The 22,566-nt window shown below is 41.4% G+C and overlaps 1 protein-coding gene across 1 annotated transcript in view; it reads right to left on the reverse strand.

The window, feature by feature from the left end:
* retreg1 (reticulophagy regulator 1) overlaps positions 1-22,194 on the reverse strand; it is a 55,432-nt gene extending 33,238 nt beyond the window's left edge. Inside the window, exons 1-3 of the mRNA XM_007901714.2 lie at positions 21,861-22,194; positions 20,262-20,368; positions 16,893-16,923 (exon numbers count right to left, since the gene is read on the reverse strand). Of these exons, the coding sequence (XP_007899905.2) occupies positions 16,893-16,923; positions 20,262-20,368; positions 21,861-22,174 (452 nt within the window). The 5' untranslated portion in view covers positions 22,175-22,194. The remainder of the gene's footprint in view (positions 1-16,892; positions 16,924-20,261; positions 20,369-21,860) is intronic.
* Between the last annotated feature and the right edge of the window lie 372 nt (positions 22,195-22,566).

Here is a 22,566-nt window from a genome sequence, read left to right on the forward strand (position 1 = left end):
GTAATAGTTTTTAAACAAAACACAAAATACTGGAGGCTGGAAATCTGAAACAAAAACAGAAGTCGCAGGCAACGCTCAGCAGGTCAGTCAGCATCTATGGAGAAAGGAAAGCGAGTCAACGTTTTGGGTCTACGACTCTTCGTCCAAACTGTTCTGACAAATAGTTGTGGACCTGAAACGTTGACTCACTTTCCTTTCTCCATAGATGCTGCCTGACCTGCTGAGTGTTGCCAGCGACTTCTGTTTTTGTTATAGTTTTTAAATACCTGATTACTGACATGAATACCCAACAGTAACCAGCATGCAAATGCGGCTGCAGGTGGAAAAGGACTTTAGGTAAAGGAAAACATTACAAATAGGATGCAATCACATCCAAATAAAAGCTTAACATTTACCAAGCCATTGTTAGGTGCTCAATTATTCCATGAAGGTCCACAAAGGGCCGTCTTCATTTGGACTGATTTTGTGTGACCCCAACAGACAATATGAGTACAGCAATATCCCACGAACAACCATTAAGTGAATGATCCAACTTTGATCTGAAGGAACTGTTGGCCAGGACACCAGGAAAAACTCCCCTTTTCTTTTTGAATAGTGCTATAAGGCCTTTAACAGCCAACTGAACTAGTTTGCCATTTCATATGATAGATGGCACCTCTGACAACACAATGCTCCTGTAGCATTTGATGGGGATGGAAGGAAGAGAGAGAGAGAATAAAAACTCTCGATAAAAACTTTCCTTCACTGCAAAAAATGGGGACAGTTAAAGCACTGTGAGATCTCTCTGTGTGAGAAAGTGCTAAAATAATGCAAATTCTTGCTTTTTAGACCGTTTGCTTCTGGCAGCTGCAGTTGATGGCATTGATAGTTATTTTATATTGATGGCTAATAACTATGATCTTTTCGCTCTACCATCGGTGACCAAGCTTTCCATTCTATACCCCTCACCTCTGGAACTCCCCCACTCAATTCCTCCATCTCACTGCCCCCACCTCCTCCTCTCCCCGTCCTGTCTTGAAACATAACTCTTCAACTGTACTGATGGCCACCTCCTTTCTCCCCTCTCCCCTGCCCCTTCGCTTGGCATCCGCCCTGCCATTGTAAAGCGCTTCAAGACATTACTCTACATGAATGACACTACAGAAATTTGTACAAGTTGTTATATAACAGGAAATGCTTTTGATAAAGGCTTGACAAAAACAACCGATTTTCTATTGGAAAACCAGTTCCTTCCTGGTAGATGGTTTTATAGCTGGTAACTGGAACTAAAATCTAAGAAACCAAATCAATTACAGTATCTGCAAATGTTTAAATGACCCAAAAAACAAATGCTAGTAGCTAATGGATTTCCAGCTCATTTCTATCAAACACAGAAACACAAAAACAAACTTGAGGTTTGTATTATTGTTCAAAAATAAACCGGCTGTCAAGATTGCATTAGATATCATTTTGGGAGCATGAGTATATTTTGGTTTATAACAATCAGCATTGGCATGAGCATATTATATCCGAGTTTCTTGGGGTCATTGAGACAGAGGTGTGGAACTGAACAAATACAGTGGAGCCCTGCTATAAGGTCAGGCAAAATCTCATGGGGCACAACATACCTGCCTTATAAATAAACAAGTGTTAACAAAGCGTGTTATAACGGGATTTCAGTGTTCAAGTTAGAATCTTCTGCTGGACTAAATGAATCTATTGTGTCCTTGTTGCATTTCACAAGATTGGTCTGGGTGAAGAAGGCCCTTCGGCTAAGGAGAAGGATGGGGAAGAAGATAACAGAGAGATAACAGGTGCCAGGGCACACTAGTGAGAAGTGCATTGGAAGAATCTAGTTGGGCAGCAATAAAGATGTAAATTAGGGTTGGGGGGCATTTGGCATGAGATGGGCAATGTGGTAAGGTGAAGAAAATCAATTTTGGACAGGAACCAAATGAGAGCTCAGGATTGAACAAAATTCCAAAGTTCAGTATGTTTGAGCTAGACGCCAGGGAGTCTAAGGAAGTCTCAGCTGGAAGTGAGAAGACATTGTATGGAGCAGAGGAGGATGTTCCCATCTTGTTCATGTTAAGCTCTAGGAAACTGAAGCTCATCCAGGTCTTGATGTCTGATAGGTAAAGGACAGAACATTAGTGGATTTTGAATCAAGGGCAGAAGTAGAAAAGAAGATTTGGGTGTCCTCCAAATACAATCAGAAGTTAGCTGAACACCAAGGAGAGTGCAGATAAAGTACAGGAAATATCTTCAAAATGTTTTGAAACTGTAACAACAGATGGCAGCTAGGATCAGAAAACATGGGAGTTTCATTTGTTTTTTTGTCCTTTTGAAATGGCATCCATGTGCTGAGTTATTTTTATTTCTATATGTAACCTTTTAAAAAAAACTGCACATTTCACTAATTTTTTTAACAAATTGCGGCATTTATTAGAAACGAAGGATCTGCAGAATGTAGAGGGCTTGGGCCAAAACATGGGATTTTACTGCAGTCCTGAAACTGCCAGTGAATCTAACACGTGCCCTGATTGTGGAGTTACTTCTCAATGCAAAACCCATTGAATAAAAATAGACCTCAAAGATAAGACATTGAATTCTTGAGAACCAGATTTTGCACTCTTCTCTACATTATAAGGAATTTATTTCCCTCTTCGCATGGTTCCATAATCTTCCAAATCTTCTACTCTTTACTGGAGGAAAACAAAGCTGATTTGGTTGTGGACTTGTAGATTGAAACCCAAAAGATTGGGGGCTGGGAATCAGAGGATTTCCTCAAACTCAGGCCACTTGACAAACAAGAGGATAAGTTTGAGGTTAAGCTGCAATTGCAGTCAGTAATTTGATGGCTACTGTTCTGCACAGAAAAGTACCCAACAAGTAAAAGGCTGCTTCTAAAGCATACCCCTTACACCCCCACCCCCATAACACTGAAGCTGGGTTAATCATAATAAATTTGTTCTAGTACAATAGGTTCTCAGCATGCCTGGCTTGTTTAACTAATTTTCCTTTAAAGTTTGATATGCCATTTTCAAATAACTAGTGAAGGGTTATTTTCTTTGAACGGATGGGATACCAGTTACATCTCTGATCATCTAATGGATACTGGCATGCCATTGTGTACACTGCAAAACAAACAAGCGAATGAGATACCATTATCCACTCCAAATGCCTGATCAGATCAGGATGGAAAAAATAGCTTATGGTGACATGTCACATTTTAAAAAGGTCTTTTTCCATTATATGTTCCATGATATAGGTTACAATAAATTTAATTATGACCATCTTTAATTACAGTCTCTGTGGCCATCTTTTAAGGATCAGTACAAAGACACCGGGGGGGGGGGGGGGGGGGGGGAGGGGTTTGCCGGGGGAAAAGAAGTGAACAGGCACATGGGACCTCAGTTTAAAGTCTGATTTGAAGAACAGTACCACCAACAAAACAGCAACCAACCACCCACCCCCGCCTCCGCCAGCAGATAGAAGCCAATAGCTTGAGCCAAACTAGCATCTGGTATCCAACAGAGTATGAGCATATCAGTCTTCCGTGTAGTCTCACCTGGGGGGTGGGAGAGAGATTAACATGTTGTTGGGTGCAGAGCTAGATAAAACTTTATGCTGAATTTCTTTGCTTGATATCTGACTGGGATCATCAGTGCTTTGTGACAGAGTACTGTCACTTTGTTGGGTACTGCTCCACCCTCACCTCCTCAAATCAGAATATTAGACACGGGCAAATTCAGGGAACAATTCCGGCATGTGTAATGGAAATCAGAGCAGTACACAGCTGCATTGTGAAGGTTCTTTCTGGTGGTTTTGAAGTATGCAAGACAGAGAGTAAAATAAGAATCTTGGCATACACTTTATCTTTCCTTATGCCAAAAAGAGAAGTTGCATCTTTGAATCTCGTTACACTAAAATGTCTCAAAGCATTTCACATGTAATTACTGTCAAGTGGATTGACTGCAAATTGACATGAGGTAAAGGGACAATTGATCTGGAGGACTGATTATTGAACAGACTATCTGAATACCCAGAAATGAGAGTGCGACCAACTGAGTCAAAGTGACCCTTAAAATTAAATAAAAATGGAGGCAAGAGTGATATAAGAGAGAGCTCAGCGAATCACAAGATCTGAGAGATTTGAGAGAGACAGAATGTGAATTGAGAGTGAGTACTGAGGACAGAGACAGAATAGTCGAGAGCGAGTAAGAGAGAGCGCAACATTTCTGCTTCAGTAACTATTTGCAGGAAAATCAGGACCCACAAGATTTAAAAAGCACTAAAGTCTGATGTTGCAAAGTGGCTTGCATGGTTCTGATTGCATCAGCTTCCTTGTTCAAGGTGCCCATTTTAAGGAGAAGAAAATCATGTGAAACAAAGAAAGAGCACAACACTGCGAGATAAGGAGCAAGTGAAAAAGAGAGCAAGAGCGTTAATTAGAAAGAACTTAAGACACTTAGCTCTCATGCAAAGAAAAATTTCCTGAATGCTTACACAAAACAAACAAGATTGGAATTGTTTACAAGCCAAACTGAATACGAAAGGTTACACTGTCTCCTGTGGGAAACAAAACTATTTTTAATGTCAGCTATCTTCATTCAACAGATTCATGTTACTCAACTTTGGAACAGGTCCACAAGATAGGGCAGATTCATTAACACTACCAATGCCATCTGTATTTGTACTCATCCACCATTGGTCGCACTTCCTCATTGCAGGGAAGAATGCAAAACATGTACAGTGTACCAGGGAACAGGGAAATTAGGAAAACAGGGAAAAAGCTTATTGTTCTTTACTGGTATTCAAATAATTATTTAATAATTATTTGCTAGCAATGAAGAATAAATAGTAATAGATTATTTTTACTAGCTGATAAATTAGTAACAAGATGGACTCAAATTTAAAACAATAGCAAAATAAATTAAATTGGAGGTGAGACAAAAAATGTTTGGCTGAATTATGGAATTCTCCCACAAAATATACAGTCAATTCATTTTAAGGAATATTCTGTGAAGCGCTTTGAGACGTCTTGAAGATGTTATAAGGTGCTATATCAAATCCAAGTATTATTTATTATTCTCTGCCACAAACTAATTATTTTCAAAGGTGACTGAATAAATGTTTTTAAAAAGAGGAATATTAAATGGTTGATGGAGCGAGAAAGAGTGTGATTGGCTTAAGTGGGTCATTGTAAGAAAAATACCAATGCAGACTTGATAGGCTGAATGCCCTATTTCTGTCATGTAACGTTCACAACATTTGAGTTCAAAATGAAGGGCATAAATAACAACAACTTACATTTGTATAGCGCCTTTTACATCGGGAGGATGTCCCATGGTGCTGGACAATAAGGGATTTGGACCTGAGCAGAGTGTTGGGATCAGGAAGGGTGGAGGGCAGGGTAATAATAATAATAATAATAGTAATAATCCTTGCATTTGATATAGCGCTTTTCACGTCGGGAGGACGTCCCAAAGCGCTTCACAGAACACACACTGTAAAGTGAATTGACTGTATATTTGTGGGCGAACGCGGCAGCCAATTGCACACAGCAATGTCCCACAAGCAGTCGTAGATTGAAAATGACCAATTTATTATTGATTTTGGTTTTTTTGGAGGGATTATTATTAGGCTCTGTGTGGAGTAAGGAAACTTGCCCAAGGTTTCGCCCTCTGCCTGGAATTGAACTCAGGTCTCTCGCTTGCAAAGCGAGTGCTCTAACCACTGAGCTACAGGACTCCGTATCCTTTCTACCACACATACGTTCCTGATCAGGACTCTTTTTTTCCACCTGTCACATTGCCCGCCTCCATCTGTCCACTGTAAAGCTCTCCGAGACGCTACCCCGTATGAAGGTCACTAGATAAATACAAGTTGTTGTTGTAGGGGTAGCAGGGTGACGGTCGAACGCGCGGTCGAACAGAAAGGTCTTGAGATGTGCCTTGAAGGACGCAAGGGAGAGAGCAAGCCGAAGGGACTGTAGTATGGATGGTGATGCTGCCAGTGTGTGGGTGCTGACAGGAACTAATCAGGAGGGCCTCGATCTTGTTGACATTCAACTGGAGAAAGTTAGCTCTCATGCAGGACTGCTTCTGTGCTGTGGGCAGCATGGAAACCCGATTGGAGGGATTCGTAGAGGGAGTGGTGGGAGAGGAAGGAGCGAAGCTGGGAAGCAATGCTTCGTTCCAGGACCTTGGAAAGGGAGGTTGGAGATGGGGTGGTAGTTGTAGAAGATACAAGATAGCCAGCAGCAGATCTAAAAGGGTGTTTAGGAGGAACTTATTTACTCTGAGGGTGGTGAGAATGTGAGACTCATTTCTAGAAACTGTGGTTTAAGCAAAAAGCATCAATGTATTTAAAAAGAATTGATGCATACATGAAGGAGAAGGGAATAGAGAGGTATAGAAGACTAGAATAAGAGGAATGGGAACTCATGGAGTATAAACAACTGCATGGCTAGTTGGGCTGAATGAGCTGCTTTCATGCCGTATCATTCTATGTATTTTTATGCATCTCGTACTTGTTCCCAGAAAACACACTGGAGCAAACCCTGGTACAAAAAACAACATACTTTAACACAATTCTACACAATCTTAAATTTTGAGACAAAATAGAAAAAATTGCATTTGAAATAGAGCCTTATCACATCGTCGAGGTTTCTCAAAGTGCTTCACAGGATATACTGTATAAAGTAAAGCGAGTGTATTTGGTTTGCTAATGATCTTACAGGTTCAGACTAGATAAAATGTTGGATCTTTGGAGTCAAAGAGGGCCATAGATAGTTGAATAAGAGTGTTTTAAAAACATATTTTTGTAACGTGATTATCGTAGTCAAAAAGCTAAAAATAAAACTGACTGAACCAGAAATAGAAAAACAAATGTAAGAAAAATACAGTGATTACAATTAATTTACTTTTATTACTGCAACTTGGGTTTGTTTCAGCATTGCAGGAAGTCAGCTGAAGAGACATAGAGCGAGAGAAAAAGATAAAACATACCAAGTGAGCCTGGCCTCAATGGGTAAAGTTTGGACTGGGAAAGAAATAAAAATCATTCCCAGGAAAAGTTAATCTGAAAAATGTTGCAATGGTGTTTGGGATAATAATCCTTGCATTTGATATAGCGCCTTATCATGTCTTTGAGACGTCTCAAAGCGCTTCACAGAATCTACTGTAAAGTGAAACAAAAACAGAGAGAGCTGGAAAACTCAGCAGGTCAGGCAGCATCTATGGAGAAAGGAAAGTGAGTCAACGTTTCAGGTCCTTCGTCAGAACAGATCCCGTTCTGATGAAGGGTCGTGGACCCAAAACGTTTCCTTTCTCCCTGGATGCTGCCTGACCTACTGAGTTTTTCCAGCTCTCTGTTTTTGTTTCAGATTTCCAGCATCTGCATTATGTTGTGTTTTGTATACTGTAAAGTGAATTGACAGTACATTTTGTGGGATAGGTTTGAATTAATCAGAAAATGTAGCAATAGTACTTAGATCTTTGACCCCACACTCTGGCACTCTGTGGCACAATCCCTCTGCCGTACCCCTCTCTTGAAGAAGTTCCTCTTTGACTATGCCTTTGGCCACTTTACCTCCCCCATGCCACCCCTTCACTCCACCCCCTGATCCGAACTCCCAGTCCCACGTCCAAAAAACCCTGATTGTCCAGCGACCTGGGGCGTCTTTCCGAAGTGAAGGGCACTATACAAGTATAATTTGTTGTTGTTGTTAGCCAGGTTACAAAATGGTGGGATCAGAGGGCTGAACAATCCCCCAAATAAAAATTGTCATTTACTTCATGGCTATTTTGGGGACACTGCTGTGTGCAAATTGGTTATTGCAATCACCCCCAATACACACAGTCACGCCACTTCACAGTACATCTTGTGAAGCAAAAAGGGAGAATTAAGGACGCTGACCCAAATTATGGATGTCCTCCTGATATCATGTCCTCCCAAACTAAATGTAAGGATAATTATTATGTTTCTATTTACTGAAGCAAAATTATAAAATAGGGAGGGATTCCATATGCTCCTGTGTAACTATCCTTGCATTTGATGTAGCGCCTTATCATGTTTTCGAGACGTCTCAAAGTACTTCATAGAAAATACCGTAAAGTGAAATGCTAGAGTCCTGTAGCTCAGTGGTTAGAACACTCGCCTCGCAAACGAGAGACCTTGTTTCGATTCCCGGCAGCGCAAAACCTGGGCAAGTTTCCTTTCTTCACACACCTGATAATAATCCTTAAAGAAAAAAACCCAATAATAAATTGGTCACTTCAATCCACGACTCTTTGCAGGACATGCTGTGCGCAATTGGCTGCTGCGTTTCACCCACATGTCAATTCACTTTACAGTATATTCTGTGAAGCGCTTTGAGACGTCTAGAAGATGTGAAAAGCGCTATATCAAAATACATCATTATTATATTTTGTGGGCAAAACATTGCAGCCAATTGGACATTGCACTGTCCCACAAACAGTCAGGGATTGAGTGAACACANTTTTTTTGAAGTGATTATCTCCAGAAAAGTGATCCAACAATTGACTAGCAACCACTTTCCTATTTACTGTTAGGTATACAGAGGTGGGTGGAGTGAGAATATTTGCTCAACATTTTACCCTGCCTGGAAATCAAACCCAGGTTCTATCTCTTGCGAGGTGAGTGCTCTAACCCCTAAAGCTACAGGACTCCACTGTCAGGATGATAACCTGCATTTGTATAGTGACTTTCATTAAAACAAAAGTCTCAAGTTTTAAATGATTAGGAATCAGCAAATGTTATGCATGCAAACAGAGCAACTGATGTGCCCCAGCAACATCCCATATACAATGAAGACACGAGAGTCAATTCATTTTAATTTGGATTAGGAAGGCAATATGAAATGATTTAACCAGGGGAAACACTATTTATTTCTTTGAAATAGCAGAAGGTCTTGCCTTTACATCCACTGAATCATAAGGCAATCAGAACAATTAGAACCTAAAATTAAAACATAATCACAAAATAGATCTGGAAATGTATATAAGAACACAAGCCTAAAGTTGACTCACTTTGTGATACGAGGAAATTCTCACCCACTATGCTAATAAGTAGCACGGGACTGAAGAATCCTGACCTTTGCCACATGAGGGATAGAATGCTGCATGGAGCTAGATGCAAATTGTACAATCTCTAGGCTGCATAATTCAAAAAGCAGCATAGCAAGAAAAGCAGCATACTGCACAATAGGTGACAACATCAGTTATACAACTGCAGCTGTGGACCCCTCCAATCCTTTAGACAGAAATTCAAGTCGTCTGTTCAACATCAGTGGGGAATTTCCCGACACGGCTAAGTTGGTCTTAACAGCTTACGCAGTAACTTGCAAATAGAATATCTCAGAGGTCTAAATGAACATGATAGGGAGGGAGGATTGAGCAGACAGGGAGGATGATATTATCTTCTCAGCAAACAATGGGGAGAACACTCATTTATTTTAGGTTTCCAGTTACAGAAGCCAAGAGTCACACCCAACACCGTCTACTCAGTTCTCCCTGCTTCCGCTTCCTCCTGATCACCTTCCATTGGTCCTGGTCAATTGGTCCTTATTTATTAATTAGTATCCAACAGATGACATTGCACAGTAGGTGAGGGTGAAACATGGGAAGCAGCGAGCAGTGAGGGAGCATCTGAGCCAGATGAGAACAAAATATGTTTAGTTTTCTTAGCTGAATGAAGTTAATGCTTAGCCAGGCTCTACCTTACATGAAATATTATTGATAAAATACAGAAAGACAGAGCTGGGTATCATTGGCAAACAAAGGTAAATCAACTCCCTGTCTATGGATGATAATACCAAGGAAACACATCAATAAAGAATAGAAGATCAAGGATAGATCCAGTGAGCATGTGGGCACAGGAAAAGAAGCCATTGGAGAATATACATTGGCAATGCAGTTTTGGGACAATGATGTCTTTACTTGTCTATTACTTTAGAGGCAAAAAGCAAGTCAGCAACAGAATGAGTTTGAGAGCGTGAGACAACAACAAAATTACATTTATAAAGCCCTTTTCACGTCGGGAGGACATCCCAAGACATCTGAAAGACTCGAGAGTGCATATTTGATATGGATTTTTTTTAGAAAAAGATAATTTTTCACCTCATGATTCTTCCTTCTGACAAACTAATGAAGCAATCCAAGTGTGCAGGCATGATCAGAGCTTTACTGAGAGAACTGCCCACAATCTTTTTTTAAGCTTTTCAGCTATCCCCAGGAGACAAATTTCATATGAATTATTCAGTTTACTAATTTTGTTCATTATGTTAAGATGTGCATCACTTACACATTTCTAGAGCACAGCAATTTGTTTAAATTCCAAAAGGGATATGTTCATGTCAAAAAGGCTTTGAGCTCTACTCAGGAGATTTTCTTTAATATCCAGCTTGGAGGTTCTTCAGTGATAATAAACATGAGGAACAGTCCCTTCAGATCGTCTTCCATAACTAGCTGGCAGTTTGCATGACTTTCTAAGATTTATTAACAGAAGGGGGCAGTGTGAGGACGCTTTCTGCAGTCAAACACCAGAGAACTGTTGTGGAACATGCCAACACACACAAGCAGGAGACTGATACTGATCTGCCAGGTACTCTCTTGAAGCCCGCTAAACAAACCTGAGCTGAGCAACAGTGGATTTTACAGTAAATCTTACTCTCTGCCTTTAAGACCTAACAAAAAATGAATTTAGATCAAAAGGGAGGTTTGGATAAAGAAGGTCTTTCAGACCATTTGATTTTATCTTCCCAGAATAATAATCCTTTGAGATAACTTCTTAATACCTCAAAGAGTTTCACAGGAATTATTGTAAGTTAGTAATTGTGTACATAGACAAACAGATGTATCTTTGGTTCAATGTATTGTAATTGAGAAACCTGATGTTCGTGCTGTTACAATTCCTTAATTGTTTTTAAAAATAGACAAAAATAATAAAATGAACAAAAAAATGTGTTCAAACAGACAAGGGTACATATACAACCACAACATTACATTTGTATATCCATGTGATTGTGGGGAAAAAATGCATAGAAGACATTCAGGAGGCCACTCCCAAAACAAATTAGAGAATTTATATTTTTGTGGGTGCAAGGAGCAGACAGGTATGAATATCGCCATTATTCTGTCAGATGACAAAGAGGTGGTTATGAAGAATGGAATCATTTGGTAGTATTCCCTGGTGATACTCATTAGAAATAAAGTGTAGTGGAAAATCAATAAAGTCCACTGGACAGATGAACTAATCAGCTCAAGAGATACGAAAGAACAGGCCAATGGTGCACCTGATAAGGTATTCATAAAAGAGGTGTGAGTTTTAGAAAATCATGATCATGCTTAAGAATATTCATACCTGACGTTAAGTACACTTGGAAATTTCCCCATGTCTGGAATGTTCACCGTCTCTGGAGAGACACACCCTGCTTACCTAATACAAGAAGGCATTAGGCACAGGATGGCTAGATTAGTGGATTAGTAGCTCAATGGTTAGAGCACTCGCCTCGCAAGCGAGAGGACCTGGGTTTGATTCCCGGGCAGGGCAAAATGTTGGGCAAGTTTTCTTACTCCACACTCCTCTGTTTACCTAGCAGTAAGTAAGGAACATGGTTGTTAGTTGATTGGCGAATCGCTTTTCTGGGAGTAATATACCCTTCAATCCCCGATTGTTGTGGGACACTGCTGCAATTGGCTGCCGTGTTTTGCCCACAAAATATAGTCAATTCACTTTACGGTATATACTGTGAAGCGCTTTGAGACATCTTGAAGACTTGATAAGGCACTGTATCAAATGCAATGATTGGGGTTTTGGTTCAGGATACCACCACAGAGGGCTTAACGGAGATAGGTGGAAAAGAATTGCTGTCAGATAGCATTTCTTTACAACTCATTTCAGAGAAACAACCACCTTCAAATTGCATTCATAGAATGCCGTTAACATTGGGAGGACATCCCAAGCCATTCGAGAGTCCAGGGTTTGACCCAAGCTGAGGGTTGGGATCGGGAGATGTGAGCAGAAAGAAAAGATGACCAAAGGCAGAGATGAAGAAGGTCTTGAGACAGACCTTGAAGGAGGCAAGGGAAGAGGCGAAGTAAAGGGTCTCTGGAATAGAGTTCCAGAGAGTGGAGGTAGAAAGACTGAAAGCCTGACTGCTGATAGTCTTGCCCCCTCCTACCTCTCTGATCTGCTGACTCCCTACAAACCTGCCCGCTCCCTCCGTTCAGTGGGCTCCGGCCTGCTCCATGTCTCCTGCGGAGCATCGGTGGCCGGGCTTTCAGCTTCTCTGCCCCCACACTCTGGAATTCCATCCCATAGTCCCTTCACCTCCCTTGCCTCCTTCAAGGCCGGTCTCAAGACCCTTCTCTTCGACCGTGCCTTTGGTCTCCCTCCCACCTCTCTGCCTTCCCTCACCCCTACACCACCCCTTACCACATGCTCGGGCCCCGACACCTGACTGTTCAGCGTTTTGGGACGTCCTCCCGACTTGAAAGATGCTCTATAAATGTAATTTTGTTGTTGTTGTGATGGTGGGGCAGGATGGGTGTAGATGTAAAGCAGACCAGTGCCTGATGAACAGAGGGAGTGGGAAGGTTGATAGGGTTTAAGGAAATCACAGAGTTTAAGAAGGTTGCAGATATACAATAAGACAGCAACCTCATGCACTCCGTACCTGTGCCACGTGCAACTGATGTTTACCATCACAGTGCAGTTGTAATTATGAATTATATTAGAAATAGTTTTAATAAAGAGTATTTCAGGCTTCAAAAGAGTCTGCTGAGTGGGAAGCAATCATTCACATCATTTGATTCATTCAAAACATGGCAAAGACTTGTTTGCAGTCCAGCATTAAATTTACAATTTAAATGTAAATTTCCAGTTAGTATTCCTTCCAGGATTTAAAAAAATACAACTAAAATGATCTCAGACAGTATAGTATTTAAAAATCAAGATGCACATAGTCAAAGTGACAAAAGCTCTTACTCAAAAAGAAACAAAAGAAATGTACTGGACCACAAGAGGACTTCCATGGCCATCTGGACGGTCCTTGAAATAGAAGATATATCTATTTTTAAAAGAAAATAATCCTACAGCTCTCTCACTATACCTTCAATTGAATGATTTGCCAAAAAGCTATTTAATTGCCTCTTGAATTTGTTGACACATCTGTCTCTTCTGCATTTCAGTACAGTCTATTATAAAGTAAATAACTAAATTCTGAAGTGTACGGTTTGCATCCCGGGCATCGAGTGTGCTTGTGACAGATAAGCACATAATATCAGCAGAAGGAAATATGGGAATGACAGCAGTAGTAGTAGGATTCAGAAAGAAAAAGGGCTGGAGATTTTAAATATCCTCATCACATCAAAAACATCTCACAAGTAATTATGGTCAAACGTATTGATCGTTTTGGAGGGCAAGGTCCCACAAGCAGCCATGAGATGAAAAAACAATTAAATGTGAAAGAAATGTTGAAAAATTTTACAAATAAAAAAGGTAAAATATGCAATAATGGTAAGAATAAAAATTATAAAAAGAGAAAAGGAAAAACAGATGGGATAAATTGATGACAAGTCATGCTCAAATACATAATGTAATATTCTGTTTAATATTTCAACAACAACTTGCACGCAGGATAACATCTCAAAGCTTAAAGTGTCTCAGAGCACCTTCATTTCAGTGAATTTAGACTAATATTTGGGGCTAATTACAATAAAAACTTTGGTTCTGAGTACTGAGTGTATCTTTCCAAGCATCAAAGTGAGCATGATGCAAGTGTACAAATCCATAAAGAAAAAAGCTTTTGTAAACCTATCAGTACTATAAATAATAAAAGTCCTTGCATTTGTACAAAGTCATTACATTTAACAGTAATTACTGCAAAGCTTTAAATGTTTTAACATAAGGCGCTGCATCAAATGGATTGATTATTGTTAATATTATTGCAGCTCAGCAGTGAGTGTTTGTCTTTCAGCAAGAAAAATGGGTCTGGGTCACACGTCACAACACTGTGTTGTGCCGGTCTATGACCTGTCAGGATCAGGTGCAATCTATCTCAACGCTTTTCCTCTTTGATTCATTGAAGTGGGTCTCTGCAGCATAGCATTCTACGTAGAAGTGCAGTCAAGAGCTTACAGGACCGGAAGTGCAGGAAAACAAGTTATAGGAAAACCCAGAGAATTAAATATGCCACCATCTGCCTCTTCCACCAGTACTATTAGGCCACATTAGTTTCCCCTTTTCAAACTAGCGAGACTATGTCTGAATGATATGGCAGATGGACCACCATTGATAAATGTATGAAAATAAAACGATTATCTTAATTAATTTGTTATTCACATTGTTGGAACATCTCAAAGTGTTTCACAGGATTTCTCTAGTGTAGAAGTGACTGTAATATCTACTCAGTACAGCCAAGAGCTTACAAGACACAAGAGGTAGCAAAAGTCGTTACTTCTCAAAGTAAATAATAATCTTTGCATTTGGTTTAGTGGCTTATCACATTGTCGAGATGTCCCAAACACTTCACAGGATTTACTCTAAAGTAGATGGACACTGTATTTTGCAGACGAAACTCAGTACGTTGTAAAGTGTTAGAACTAGCAGCAAATATGTTTCAATTCAATAAACAAAGCAAAAAAAGCTTCTCAGAAGCAAATTTAGATGGGCCATTCCAATTTTAACTTCCTTTTCACAGAGAACTTTCATACAAGCGCCTGCTTACTCAACCAATCTGCTTACTGTTGTAGCCATGTTATACTGTCAACTATTGAATTTTGAAACAAAACTGCACAACGAATATCCAAAAATACGATTAGCCTTAAAAGACAACACACTTGTATACACTAAAGTGCTTTGAGTGCCAATTGGATTAAGCCATGTCAAGCTAGAAAATCAGATAATGGGCATTTTAATCAATCAAATCACACTGATAATTCCACGATAACAAAATTATATGGCCAACTCTGCCCAAACGTCTAGTATACTTCCACTTGTATAGCAAATTACTCTCCGTGTACCAGAACTATGATAACAAGATTTTTTTCTTCACCAATCTTCTCCTAAAGGCAATCAACATCTCCCACCCATTGTAATTTCTTTCCAAACAGATAGCTCAGTTTCTACTGATTGTTTGTACTAATATAAGAAAAGTTCTGCAGGTATTTGATACTAATGCTAACAATGCTAGGGTATTACACAGGTTTTGTGGGATCCACTGTGGGTCATGTCAATGGAATCAAGCCAGACTTGCCCATTGTACGCACAATTGGTAATCAATGTGTGATATTGTAGAAAGAAGAAACTCTTCACAAAGTTCCATGGGATCATTAATACCCACCTGAAAATCAGATGATGGGACTCTGATTTAACATCTCATCTGAAAGAGTTTCTCAAAAAACATTTGTAGAAATGTGGGCTTATTACACCAACACAATACACCATATAGCTAAGACACGGGCATAGTGAATGCTCAACTGCCTTATCTGAACTGATTCTTCATATTCAGCATTTCTGCCTCAGGATGTCCACTTTCTCTTATCAACTGCAGTATATCTGTAATGCAACTGTAACAGTTATGCATGTGGCATAATGAGCAGTTTGTGTGTCAAGGACTCTCGTTCACGGAAACTGGAACTTTTTTGTTGATTTAGAATGTTCTGGTCCCCAATGAAAGAAGATCATCCAGAAAATACTGGAGGTCACCTTTGGTAAAGCTTAGGCCAGATTTATCACGTATAAGTAAGTATTGTGGGCACTGCCCCGTTTCATTAAAGTTTCTTAAAAAAAATTGTGTTGGCTACACATTTTGATCTTCAGTCTACGTCTTCAAGGTACAATATCCTCGGGGCATCGAGCGGAATTGGCTGCAGAAGTTGAACAAAGGCTAACTTGTAACCTTATGAATAGTTCTAAATGTAGCAGCAATACAATCATAGAAGTACACCATATCTCCAGGGTTGTTGCCCTAACCGGCTATCTTTTACAAATACAGTATATGCAAGTTTGCGATACAGAGTTGTAAGGTGGCAGTTTTGAAACACTGAACTCTTCTGAAAAGTTACAGATTTGAGACGTGCATTATGCAAGTCTAACGTTCCCTCCCATTCAAAATTCACTATTGATTCTCGTGTGCAATAGTGGTACGTTAGATTTTATAACATCTAGTCCCACTACACAAGCATTATAATAAAAATGTAATGTACAATAAAACATAACTAAAACTGTGGTACATCCACTTGAAGCGTATGAGCTTGACGTCTAACAGTTATACCCAGAGTATTCAATAGATCTAAGATTGCCTCAATGACTTTTTAAAATAAATGTTCCCGAGACGTTCACACACTACCAGAGGCTAGGAATGACAAACCTTGTGTGCTACGGAAAACGTGCATCACCTGTTATTTTATGTGTGGAAATTTTGTTTTGGAGTGGTGAGTACCTCTCCCCTCTATTTATCCTTCTTACCATGTATGAATGATTACATTATACAGTTGACCTGCTCCTGGGTATCTACTACCAAGCCAGATACTAGGAGACTGTAGGAAAACTCAGGATTTGAGTGGAGTTGAGTGGAGCTGTGGTTTGCTCATGTGTGAGTGCACTTGGCCTCTTTTGAGCACTTTTCTCACAACTCTACCCTGACTAGGAAATCAGTGCCACCGGGATGCATTCGATTGTTCACCCACTAATAGGGAATATGAACAATATTACATTGTTATGAGGCAGGTTAGTTTTACCTACTGATGATGCACTGTTGCAATAGTAATCCTGCAAAGTATAATAGGTAATATTTCAGCTATGTATTAATATTACTCAAATTTCAGTTAGTGACTATGCAGATCCAGAATCCTCAATTCAAGTAGAAATGATTTGACACATACCTTTCACTAAGGCTTCTGCTCGATTTCCAACCTATTGAAAAGTGACAATATTAGCAAACTTATTTGAAACACAATCATGTGGCTACCACTGAACTCATTTTGACTTTAGTGTACACCTTGATGCATAATTACACTATCCAGATCAAAAATGTTTTCTTTGTGACCATAAAAACCCATAAATCTGACCAGAAATTCTCTGTGGAACATTATACAGGGTTAACTAGCAATATTTTTATTGCAGACTAAAATTAATATACCGTATCCCAGTTGGCAATGTGATCTTTATACCCTGATCACTAACAATAGTAATATTTTTACTGGGAAATACGATTATAAATGTACACCAAACAAAACACATTAAGAGTTGATAAAACAAAACAGATGTTAGCTTTGCTAATGTTAGTAATTGGCAGAAGATAGACCTGATCAGCACAAGGTTAGCTACAAACTTTTCTGGAATTCTAATTAGCAGAGAAACGCATAAACCAAACAGCAGCACGTTCAGCATTTTTCACTTACTTTGCCAAATCCACCCGAGATACCTGTATTTGATGGATTCTTTAGTAGTAAGTTGGACCCAATTTTTTTTCACTTTTTTTATATATCCACACACACACACAAACAAAACTTCCAACAGGTGACTGGGGGCCCAAACTGGGGAAGAAGCTGAGGAGTGCAGGGACAGAAGTTGGCTGAAAACAGGGTTGTCTGTGAGCTTCGAAGGGGACAAAGCAGAGGCAATCCAAGATGAAGTTCAGTAGAGATAGGACAGAATGGGCGAAAGCTCATTCACCAATGGTGGGATAGCAAGACATGAAGCAAGCTGAGTGGTGGGAGCGGCTGGCGCAGACAGGGGAAGGGTTAAGGTAGCATTAGGGCTGCAGAAGGTCACAATAGTAGGGTGGGCAAAGCCATGAAGATATTTGGAAGTGAGGGCACAAATATTGATATTGATCTGCTGTGGGATAAGGAACAAGCGGAACTGAGTAATATGGGTGGTAATGAGCTCATAGAAATGGGACATGGCTACAAATGCCCCTTGGCTACAACTTGTGTAGGGAGGAGCTTGGGAGTCCAGCAAGTAAGCCATTAGAGTATTCAAGCCTAAAGGTAATGAAGGCAATGACTGAGGGTTTAAGCAACCTGTGGAGAGTGTTAATGGTGGAGGTAGGCTGTGTTGCAAAGGTGAGAAAACGGTTTGAGTGAGAGCCAAGATGTAAAGTTTGAAGGCCAATTGAAGACTGAACAAGACACCAAGGATCTGCACCAACTCCATGAATTGGAGTGAGCACCATACAGATCAATGCAGTCAGTGCTTGAATCTATGTGGTCAAGTCTGCTACTATTGGACTTCACTGGCAGAATTATATTCCTTTGACTATCTGATGAGCCAGGTGTTAGCCTGGTTAAGGTCTCTTTGTTCGACAGCTGTGGTTTCAAAGCCCCCAAGTCAGGACTTTGAGATCATTACTGAGGCTGACACTCAACAACAACAACTTGCATTATATGCTGTGCTTCAAGCAGGGTAGAGTCCCAGAGCACTTGAAGGATCCTAAGGGAGTTCTGCACTGTCATAGGTGTGGTCCTTCAGATGGCATGTTAAATCAATGTCCCAACTACCCGTTTGAGTTGATGTCAAAGATCCCATGGCACTATTCAAAAAGTGAAGGGAATTTGTTCCAAGATAAGTCATTCACTTCATAGTTGCTGTCATTCACTTTATCGCTGCCTGGCTCTTGTCACCTACAAATACAGTCACTAACTTTGCAGTATAACCTGTGAAGCTCTTTGAGGCATTTCAATGAAGTGATAAGGCACTATATCCATCAGGGGGATGTTAGCTGATGAGGAAACTGAGGCTTGGGGTGATAGTTATTGGAAAAACAGGCTTTCACACATGCAGGGCTTGGAATCCACTTTGATTGGCTTGCAAAACATTAGGCAGCTGCCGCTCAAGCTTCCCACTTCTAACTGTTAGAACCATCGCTCAATTGAAAGGGATGAGTATCCAAGAAGACGGTAGCAATGTTCTCACACACTTCATGTTGAGCTGTGCTACCCACCAGGAAGCATGCAGGGTGTTCCTGATACCAGCTATCCACTTCATGAGGGATCAAACCCATGCTTGGCAGATGTCAAATGACCAGCTAGTGACTATCCTCCTTAGGTTAACATAAGTGTGCACTCCTTTGAGCTGAACTGGCTCCAAAGTGATATGTTCGGTAAAGAAAGTTAGAACCGGGCCATCCGTCTGTGGCTGCCTCAGTAGTCCAGTTGCTGAGCAAGGCAGATCCGCAGTATTCTAGGGCATTGCTGATACTATTGGCAGAACTTGGAGGGGCAGACCAATCACTGCGAGCAGGAATTCTTCCCATTCAGCTCCTTTTAACCCTGTCAGCCAAAGCCCTAATGGGTAGGGTGCTCCAAGCTGGACAAGCAGTGGGAAAGCTTGCCAGACGGTGTTTTCAATGGCAAACTATGCGGTTTTAGATGGTTAGACTCCAGCAGTACCTGCACTCTGGGGTTCCAAAACCTTGGCTCTTACCAAACTGCACCTAATATTATCTGGAATTAGGTAAGCAGGAAGCAGGTAGTAGCATTAATTTCCCATCAATGCTACTGCATAAATAATGACTATCTAGACGATGGCAACCAGTGCTATAAACTGCGTTCTTGGATAGAAAAAAAGGAATCAAAAGCCTTCAAAAACGGGTTAAATACAAAATGGAGGAAAAAATTGACAAGAGGACAAAAATAGTAGTTTGCAGTCCTAAAACTACTGACGTATCAAAATAGGAAGTGAAGGAGAAGTAGTGGGGAGGGGCAGAGAAGGGAAAGAGATTAGGTTAGACAAACTATTATATTCTAAATAGCAAAAACAGGTTCATATTTTTCTAACACTTATTATACATGAACTAAGGTGTTTAAAAATCAGAGCAGCAGGTTTATGACTCAGTCCTGCAACCAAAGCAGGAACCAAGAAAATAACTGCTGAATCTGCAGAAACTTCAGTTAATGACAACACTTGAGGAAGGTTAAAACATACAAGAAAACATTCAAAAATCTAAAATATGGGAAAATGGGATGATTGTGGTGTATTTTTAAAGCATTTATTTAATCTTTTTATGTACCAATTAACATGGACTAATTCTGCTTAGTTTCAACAAGACCAAAAGCATGACACACTTTCGGTTTTAACATTTAACACTACTCAAAGAAACCACATCTAAACAAATAAATTGTTGCACAGTTATTATGTCCATTGAATAACACCCTCTATTCAAAAGCCCTGGTATTGCAACTGGCGACGAACAGGCGTTATTATTATGGCACTTGTCATGCATACAATACAAATACAGTCTTCCTTACCTTTCATTATGAACAAAGTCAAAAGCTTCACCTTTTCCAAAACGGCCAACAAAAGGAAGCACAAAGCAACAAGGGAATACAACCTCCAAGGTGTTAAAGCTAGAAACCTAAGTCAAACACACAATGAGGATAATATTAGCAATTCAGCCACTGCAATTTGAAGCTGAACGTCATGAAAAACGCCCAATAAATACATTTACAATGTCTCATAACTTTTTTTAAAAAAAATGCATGGTGTGTTGCTCAAATTAAGCTCTCGTTTTGTCAAGGTTGAAAGCATAACACGGGACGTTTGTTTTCGTGCCCCAGTAATGTTTCCTCGGCAAACACAATAAACCACAACAATTACTGTTGCAGTTTGTTGTGCAAAATTAACCGCATTCATCAGTGGCTCATGAACACGACATAATGGTTCTCACTAAACCCTTTGAGTGAGGTTTCGTCCGGGAGAGTTTTACTTTTTTTTCCCCCCCCTGTAATGACAGATGTGCAGCTGTGGTGTTTATAAAGACGGTGGGAGCTCTCAGGCTCTCTCTCTCTCTCTCTCTCTATATATATATATATATATATATATATATAATCGGCAATGTCACATTGAGAGGGATCACCCGGCCCCGAGGTTATCTCAAATGTTTAAGGCGTAATCTCCGAGTGGCTTATTTACGGAGGGAAGGTTGGGTGGAGGTTATTTATAACAGTGGATTGCTTAATTGATTGATTAATTGATTGATTAATTGATTGATTAATTGAACAACCTCACTGCGAAATGGAAGCACATCATGACAGCCCGACACCCGCCACCCGCGGGACTCTGGCCACACGGCGAAGGGGACACGGTCTCTGGTGTTCACTGTTTGGGAATAACAGGCGACACCGACACCGGCACCGCAGCTCCGCTCCCAAACGCCGGTCCTGCAATGTCACTGAGGATGTGACACTGAAACCAGAGGCACGAAAACAGGCGGCGCCACACACTCAGCCCTCACACACAGCCCCGAGTATCTGTCTGTCTGTCTGTGTGTGTGTCTGTCTGTGTGGCTCAAAATGGGTAAATGCTGTGGTAGTGAGTGTGAGGCGGGGGCCTCGCCCAGTGCACACACACACAGACACACACACACACACACACACTCACAGACAGACACACACACACTCACACACACTCACAGACAGACACAGACACACACTCACAGACAGACAGACACACACTCACAGACAGACACACACTCACAGACAGACACACACTCACAGACAGACACAGACACTCACAGACAGACACACACTCACAGACAGACACACACTCACAGACAGACACACACTCACAGACAGACACAGACACTCACACACTCACAGACAGACACACACTCACAGACACACACACACTCACAGACAGACACACACTCACAGACACACACACACTCACAGACACACACACACACTCACAGACAGACACACACTCACAGACAGACACACACACACTCACAGACAGACACTCACAGACAGACACAGACACTCACAGACAGACACACACAGACAGACACACACTCACAGACACACAGACACTCAGACAGACAGACACACACACGCACACAGACCGCTTACCAGAACACGGCGTTGGCGCAGATGAAGAGGCCGACGCTGTAGCCCGGGCTGCGCCAGGTCAGAGCGGACTCCAGGCGGGTCAGCAGCCAGAGAGGGCCAGAGCCGCGGCCGCAGCCCGGCACCCACTCCCCGGCCGCCGGCGGCCCGGGCCGCTGCTCCTCGTCTCCCCGCTCCTCGCAGCCGCTCACAGCCGCCGCCGCCTTCTCGCCATTGTCCCTCAGAACTTGTGGCTCGGCCGCCTCCCTCTCCGCGCTGTCGCCGGGAAGGTGTGAGCGTGTCTGGGCCGCCGGTCCCACCATCCCCGCGCTCGCCATCTTTTGTCTTTGGCTCAGACACCCGCGGGGGGAGGAGGGGGGGCGGGGCTCCTGCCTGCGCCTGACGTCACCGCCTCTGTTGTGGTCTCTCCGGCTCCTGTGTGTGACGCCGTGATGTCACGGGCGGCTCACCTGCTTCATTGGACGAGAGCTGGGCTGGGCCGCCTGACGTCACTGGGGTGAGGGGCGCGTGACGTCACCGGGGTGCGGCGTGGTGGCGTCACGGGAGGGGGCGGGGCGACGTTTATGACCTAGATTTATTGAAGCAAAAAGAAGACCCTCTCCCCACCACCACCCACACACACACACACAGAGCAACAAGGGATCACATTTACACACAGGGGCTTCACACCCCGGGGGGTGTAGAAAGCACTGGACAGTTCAGGGTCTGC

Source organism: Callorhinchus milii, unplaced genomic scaffold (assembly GCF_018977255.1).
Source record: "Callorhinchus milii isolate IMCB2004 unplaced genomic scaffold, IMCB_Cmil_1.0 Scaffold2, whole genome shotgun sequence".
NCBI lineage: Eukaryota > Metazoa > Chordata > Chondrichthyes > Chimaeriformes > Callorhinchidae > Callorhinchus > Callorhinchus milii.